Source organism: Perognathus longimembris, chromosome 1, assembly GCF_023159225.1.
Source record: "Perognathus longimembris pacificus isolate PPM17 chromosome 1, ASM2315922v1, whole genome shotgun sequence".
Classification (NCBI taxonomy): Eukaryota; Metazoa; Chordata; class Mammalia; order Rodentia; family Heteromyidae; genus Perognathus; species Perognathus longimembris.
This window is the reverse complement of record NC_063161.1, coordinates 55,365,740-55,373,608: the sequence shown is the minus strand read 5'-3', so window position 1 is coordinate 55,373,608 and position 7,869 is coordinate 55,365,740. Positions and strand designations below refer to the sequence as shown.

Sequence of the window (7,869 nt, the reverse complement as noted above, 5' to 3'; positions counted from 1 at the left end):
CCTATTAGAGCGGGTGTTGCTGCTGAGGGGCAGCTTGCCCACTTGTGCGCTCCTGCAGGGGGGGGGGCGCGAGATCCTCCTGCTGGAGGGCTAGCATGCTGACCCACGCTGGCCCTCTGAGGAGTACGTACGTGTGCACTTTTGTGTTTCTTTTGAGGGTGCGCTGCCCCAGATTGTTGGAGAGTGCTTGTGCCTTCTTGCAAATCTACTGTGGGGGCAGTATGCATGGTCCCCAGCAGGATCAAGTGTCTGGGCGTGGGTTGGTGCCCACAGGCTCTCTGCACTTCCACTGTGAGGGGGGGCGTGTGCTCGGGCCCAGGTGACCCTGCTGGGCTGGTATTGCACACCGGCAAGCCTGTGACTGTTGTTCAAAAAGTCTGCGCGGACCAGGGCGCCTCAGGTGGTGTTCAAATGCCTACCAGTCCCCGGGTCCCTGCTGGGGGGGGGTCTGGTGTGGATAGATTCAGGCTCCCCAGCTGGAGCTTTGGGGGATACTGGCCTAAGGTGTCTCCTGGCCACTTTGTTGGGCGCTGCTCCGCCTCTGCTAGCTCCTGTGTCCTCCCAGGAGCTGCAGGGTCCTAGAGCCACCAGATATGGGGCTCTTTTGTTCCCTCAAGGCAGGAAGGGGGAGGGAGGGAGCTCTAGCTTCCTTGTCCCCTTGTGATGAGCGCTACATCAGGTTTTGGGTCTCTGCAAGAGCTGATCTCCCATTTGGGGTGGGGGCGATGAGGGCAATGGGGAACTTACTGGTCCTGGATTGTGTGTGTGTCCTGCGCTGCTGTGGGCTTTTCCAGGCTGGGGTGTGGCGATCAATCATTTGGCAGTGGCGGTCCCAGCTCTCCCCATCGGGGGGCAGTGCCGGGTTCCCCTGTTGTTGTTGTCTGGTCCCAGCCATTAGGTCCCGCGCCACCAGTCCCAGGCTGCCATCTGTTTCGGTCAGTCTGCGTGCAGTCTGGGGCCCGTGGAGCTCCTGCTGTCTGGTCTCTGCATTCGTGGTAGGACTTTTCCGCTGTTGCTTCTGTGGTCGCTGACGGTCTGTGGTCCCATAAACCAGCGCTGGGCTGCTTTCCCAGGCTGGCCCTGTTCGGGCTGGGGTGGGGAGGGTACCCTGAAGATTTTCCGGGTCCATGAAGGTTATAGGCTTTTCTTTCTTTGTTCATTTTTGTTTCCTGTGTTTCTGTTTGTTTTGGTTGTTGGGTTTGCTGGTCTCTTGATGAGGCGTTGGGTGTTGGAGTTCCCAGCTCACTATTTGGTTGGAGCGAGTTGGGGTGCCTCCCTATTGTGACGGCGCCATCTTCTCTCCCTCTCTTAAAAAATATTTTTAAAAATAAAAAAGTTTTCCAGGCACCCAACCCGAGCCAGTGAGTAATCAGCCCCTGTTGTGTTCTGTTCTATGGAACTGCAGGGGGAAACTAGATTTTCCTGGACCTGGGGCAGTTTCTTTTTTTTTTCTTTTTTGCTTTTGTTTTATAGTCCTGGTACTTGAACTTGGAGCCTGGGTGCTATCCCTGAGCCTCTTTGGGCTTAAGGCTAGCACTCTATCACTTGAGCCACAGCATCACTGCTGACTTTTTCTGAGTAGTTTATTGGGCATAATAGTCTCAGGTACTTTCCTGCCCAGGCTGGCTTTGAACTGCGATCCTCAGATCTCAGACTGAGTAGCTAGGACTACAGGCATGAGCCACCAGCAGCCAGCTGACATGTGGCAGTCTCTATGTAGCTTTCTGTGTACAGCTTTTGCCTTGAACAGGCCCACAGGCCCAAACCTCAACTCAGCGACAAAGTTCACAATCACAACGATGCTCACTGTTTTTTATTATGACCAGGACGCCTTTTTGGATGCTGAAGAAGCAAATGGCTTTGATCTGAAAACCTACAAGACAGGATACAATAGAGGTACCTATACAACCTGCATTCTAAAAATCAGTCCTTTCTCTTTATAGGTTATCTCAAATATTTTATATTAATAATGATAAAACCTAGTGAAACCAAGCACCACTGGTTCATGCCTGTAAGCTACTCAGGAGGCTGAGTTCTGACGATTGTGATTCAAGGCCAGCCCATGCAGGAAAGTTCTTGAGATTCTTATCACCAAGTAACCACCAAAAAGCCAGAAGAGGAACTGGGGCTCAAATGGTAGAGCACTAGCCTTGAGCACATAGCTCAAGGGCAACACCCAGGCCCTGAGTTCAAAATGGAGGACCAGCATACCCACAAAAAAATTGAAGAGCTGACAGAAGAGAAATAAACCTTACTTTTATGGTATGTTATCATGCAAGAAATATTGAATTCTCTTCATAATGTTACTGAAGAAATATGTGACTTGGAAATTCATGTTATTCTGAGAAGTTACTATGTCCTATGAAGTCTGACATTTGACCAACCCATAATCCAGTTATCAAAGAAATTGAATACTATGGGCTGGGAATATGGCCTAGTGGCAAGAATGCTTGCCTCACATACATGAAGCCCTGGGTTCAATTCCCCAGCACCACATATATTGAAAATGGCCAGAAGTGGTGCTGTGGCTCAAGAGGTAGAGTGCTATCCTTGGGCAAAAAGAAACCAGGGACAATGCTCAGGCCCTGAGGCCAAGGCCCACGACTGGCCAAAAAAAAAAAAAGAAAAGAAAAGAAATTGAATACTATGACTTGAGTGACTTGTTAACCATGGAGCAACTCAACCTTCCTTTAAGCAAAGCTGAATAATGTTGGCTTCCACACTTTATATTTGGGTTTATTGAGCTGCCAGATTGTTCAGTATGAATAGTGTTTAAATTGAGGTTACTGTTGTTAAGCTGTGATAATAGTAACTACAAAAAAATTACTATTTCTGAGATTTGTGTGTGTGTGTTAGTCGTGGGGTTGAGCTCAGGGCATATGCACTGTCCCTGGGCTTCTGAGCTCAAGGCTAGCCCTCTACTACTTCAGACACAGCTCCAACTCCAGGACTTTCCTTCCCAAGATGCCTTTGAGCCACAATCCTCAGATCTCAGCCTCCTGTGTAGCTAGGATTACAGGCGTGAGCCACCAGCACTCAGCCTGAGATATTTTTTTAAATAATACACACAGTGAAAAAAAAATAGATGATTGGTCACCCCAAGCCCTCTTGTGTTTTGCACCCTTGTGAAATAAGAATAATACTGGGGAGGAGGAGTTGACCCAGGAGCAGAGCAGAACCAGAGCAGCCTCCTGCTTAAGGGTCTCCCCAAGGACTTTCCTCTGCCTCCCAGGTCTGAAGCTGAAATCAAGTCCCTCTGGCCATTGTTATTTGTAAAACAGAGTCAAACAAAAGATCTTCCCTTTGGACAGAAAGACTATGGGGATATTTCCTGCCTGCAAAGCTCCTCTCCATAGGACCTCTAAAGGAAGGGAAAATGTCAAGGGAAGACCACAAAACCCTACAGCTGTGGGCCTGCCTTTGTTCTTGTTGGAAAGATGTCATACCTGGATCCTGCAGGCATTGGTTGTTGGTGTGTGGAATCCAGGTAAAGGTGAATCTGAAAGGTTCTAGGCAAGAAGAGAGCACTCAGAAAGAAGTAGAGGTGATTGAAAGAGAGTTTATTGGGGTGCGCTCCGGGGCGGACCCCCTCTGGTCAGGATCAGAGAGGTCATGCCTGGGCCTGGCTTAGACAGGGTTTATAAGGCAGGGGCAAAAAGTGGTTTGGTCAGCGATGGGAGTTAGCACGTGGCTTGTTCTGCAAATCTGGGTGGTTCCAGTTGGTTTCAGGCTTGTGCTTCTAGGCTGATACCAATAATATTTCCCGACAGGAAGGTGGTTTATTCCCAGTACCTGTGAGCCCTCCAGCGGCCTCTCAGAATCTTCTCATTTAAAGTCATCCTGTCCTTAAAAGTAACAGCTCTGGTAAGCTCTGAGGGTAGCACTCACAAACACAACAGAAAACAAATCAGAATTGTCCCTTCAAGGGGAAGGAAGGCAGCCACCTTCAGCCACTAACCTCTATAACTGCCCAATATACAGGTGTGCCTTTGTCTCTTCTCACCTCACAGAGAAGAATTTCACATGAGGGTGATGCATCCAAGTTGGTCCAAGTTTGAGCTTCATCTTCATGAATTCTCAAGTCCTGAGATTATAGAGAAATCAGGGGTGATCATAGATTCACAGAACCAATGTGCATAGCCCTCACCTACACGTTGGGGGCTTCTCTGTCCTGCTTTCTATGTACCTGGGTCAATCAACTTGGCTTCACACATAGCGGAGGAGTGTCTACTTAGCAGCTAGATACTCAAAGAAGATCATTTTCCCCTTCTTTAGAGCTTCGATCATAGATTTTGAAAACAATCCAGTTGTCCCCAGATTGCTTTTGTACTTTTTGGGGCAGGGGGATATAGACATAAACATATGCACAGACCCCTACCAGGGCTTGAACCAGGGGATTAGTGCTCTTGCTTGGCTTGCTTGCTCGCAGCCAGCACACTACAACCTGATCATCTCCAGTCCTGCATAGTGTTAGCTAATTGGAGACAGAACCTCAGACATTTCTGCCCAGGCAGGCTTCCAACCACAATCTTCTAATTCGCAGCCTACTAAATAGCTACAATTGCAGGCAAAAAGCCACTGGCACCCGCCTTCCTAGATTGTTCTTTTGCTGTGTTTTGTTTTAATTGCTTTTTTTTTTTTTATGAAAACCTCAAGTGGCATACAAGCTTACAGGGATAGAAGAAAGAAGAAAGACTTGCACCATCATCAAGTATCAAAATATCTCTGTCAATCATTCAAATATTCATCATAGTCTGTCAAATAGATGGTCAGCCAAATGTTGTGGCTAACGCAATATGTCAGTCATCCCTTCTGTGGCTTGAGCCCATCATCCTTTGTAATCAGCAAAGAATACTTCCTAGTGTCCTGGAATCTGCTCTGAGCGTCTTTCTTTTCCTTTTGCACTCAGAGTAATCTTGTTCTCATCTCTTTCCTTTCTAGGTCTGATCTCTATCACCTGTTCTTCCCCCATCTTCTCCACTTTGGCCACTAGGTTCCAGCCCAGAGCTACCAAGTGCTGCTAAATTCTGACGTCGCAGTGCTACCTCTGCCATATAATCTGTCCTGCCTGGGGGAGCCTCAAAGCTTTGCAGTTTGAACTCAGGGCTTAAGCACTGTCCTTCAGCTTCTTCAGCTCAAGGCTAGCACTCTACCACTTGAGCCATAGCTCCACTTCCATTGTTAACTGGAGATAAGAACCTCACAGACTTTCCTGACAAGGCTGATGTCAAACCTCCATCCTCAGATCTCAGCCTCCTGAGTAGCTACGATTGCAGGTGTGAGACACTGGTGCCCAGCACGAAGATTTATGACTAACACCTGAGAGAGGGAGCCCTTGTGCACATTGCTTTTAGTTCTCCTCCTCTGAAAGGAATCTTGATTGCCCATGGAAGTTAGGAATGAGACCACTATCAACGAGTTTATTCTCCTAGGGTTCTCCAACAACCCTAGGACCCAGGTATTACTCTTTGTGCTATTCTTGGTTATTTACCTCTTGACCCTCATAGGGAACTTGCTGATGATGCTGGTGATCACTGTTGATTCTCACCTCCACACGCCCATGTATTTCTTCCTGAGACACCTCTCCTTCCTGGATGCTGTCTATTCCTCCATCATTGTGCCTAAATTGCTAGAGAACCTTCTTTCTCAATGGAAGACAACGTCTTTTGTCAGATGTTTCACCCAGATTTCTCTGGTCATGTTCTCTGGGGCCACTGAAGCTTGCCTCCTTTCTGTCATGGCCTATGACCGGTATCAAGCTGTATGCCACCCTCTTGTATATATGGCAGCTATGAACAGGAAGGTATGTACTGGTCTGATCAGTGCATCCTGGGCTGTGGGAATCATTACTGCAGTCACTAATACCCTCTTCCTAGCTCAGCAGCACTTCTGTGGCCACAACCTCATCCACCATTTTGCCTGTGAGATTCCCCCAGTCCTTGTGTTGGCCTGTTCTGATCCCTACACTAGTATTGTCTCCCTCATGATCACCATGGTGGTCCTGGGACTTGGCACGTTAGTTCTCTTGCTGGGTTCCTACAGCCATATCATCGTCACAGCCCTGAGGGTCAACTCTGCCACAGGTCGGAGCAAAATCTTCTATACCTGCTCTTCTCACTTCCTTGTGATCACCATCTTTTATGGCTCAGGAATGTCCAGGTAGGCCATTCTATACTTCTGTTTTTGCATGTGCTGATACTAGGGCTTAGACTCAGGGCCTTGGCACTGTCCCTGAGCTTTTTCACTCAAGGTTAGCATTATACCATTTGAGCCATAGCTCCACTTCCAGCTGGTTCATTGGAGATAAGGGTCATGGATTTTCCTACCCTAGCTGGCTTTGGGCCTTGATCCTCACATCTCAGCTTCCTGAGTAACCAGGATTACAGGTATGAGTCACTAGCACCCAGCTTATGCTATGAATCTTAACAGTAGCTTCCAGAGTCATGAATCTTGAAAACAGTAGCAGCTTTTGGAATCTAAGCACAAAATTTTTCAAGAAACAATCATTACAAAATGAGAACAGTGTGTGTGTACTTCTGTATAAGCTGAGGACTAAAAGCATAAACTCATTTTGTTTGTCATCATAGCCTCAGCAAGAGGCATTGAAGAGTATCTGGTGCTATCTAAGAGCATGAAACTAGTTTGTGTTTTGTTCTAATGTGCTCCAAGATTTCTTTTTTGCCTCAGGCCAGTTCTATAACTTTCTGTGTGAGACTTAACATGTTTGCAAGCATCTGAAAGCAGAAATGACAGATTTCCCACTGACCCTTTGCAGGATTTGCAGGGATGGGATAAACCATTGCTGACAATAGCTTTGTAGCCATTGCTCTAGCTCCATTTGCTACTCTTTGTAATTCCCTACAAGGTACATGACTCCAGCATCTGGCTCAGTCCTGGAGGAAGTGCTATCTGTACAGTACAGTGTGGTGACCCCAATGCTGAACCCCCTCATCTATAGCCTGAAGAACAAAGAAGTAAAGGCAGCTCTGCAGAGGATGCTGGTCAAGAGGTCGAGGCTGACCTTCTAACCCAGACACCCTGCCTCCCCAGGAAGAGTTATAGAGAGAAGAGAAATGTCACCATCCAGCCATCACAGAATTCTGAAACAGAGACCTGGTTTCCTAAAGGGATTCAAGGGAAATAGGGAAACCTCCATAACAGGTGTTATAGGCATGGCTCAAGTGGTAGAGCACCAGCTAAGGAGCAAAGCATCAGGTACTGAGTTGGAATCTTGCCTGGGGGGGGGGCGGTGGAAATGCTCAGGGACAGCGCCCAGGCCCTCAGTTCAAGCCATAGGACAGGATTCCCCACCACCACCCTCTCCAAAAAAAGCACCTAAAGTAAATCTTCAATATATATGTGGACATCTTAAGAAATGAATGAAGGATAAGTAGTGGGCTCGTCTGAAGAGCCTTTCTCTTGTATGATTCTAGGAAATGGGAGAATTCAGTGTCCCCTATTTTGGGGTGGGGAAGGCCATGGGGTTTTATCTCAGGGTTTGGGTGCTGTCTCTGAACTTTTTCACTCAAGGCTAGCATTCTCCCAGTTTGAGCCATAGCTCCACTTCTGGTTTTCTGTTGCTTGATTGGAGACAAGCATCTCACAGAGGGCTGGGAATGTGGCTTAGCCGAAGAGTGCTTGCCTCGCAGGCATGAAGCCCTTGGTTCGATTCCTCAGTACCGAATACACAAAAAAAAACAGAAGTGGCACTGTGGCTCAAGTGGTGTAATGCCCAGATTTTAAGGCCCCCAAAGACAACCATCAGAGTCCACAGTCAAAGCCAAACCGCAAGGGTCGTTTTATTGCGAGTTCAAACCCGGTCCCACCGCCCCCCTGCACTCATTGTCAGTGACGCTGAGAGGCCCCAGC

General features: G+C 47.8%; 1 protein-coding gene across 1 annotated transcript; it reads left to right on the top strand.

Annotated features, from left to right (window-relative positions):
- Positions 1-5,386: 5,386 nt before the first annotated feature.
- LOC125348737 (olfactory receptor 8S1) lies at positions 5,387-7,028 on the top strand. The gene is made up of 2 exons (XM_048342248.1): positions 5,387-6,159; positions 6,866-7,028. The coding sequence occupies exons 1-2, from the start codon at positions 5,387-5,389 to the stop codon at positions 7,026-7,028; spliced, it is 936 nt and encodes a 311-aa protein (XP_048198205.1).
- Positions 7,029-7,869: the final 841 nt, after the last annotated feature.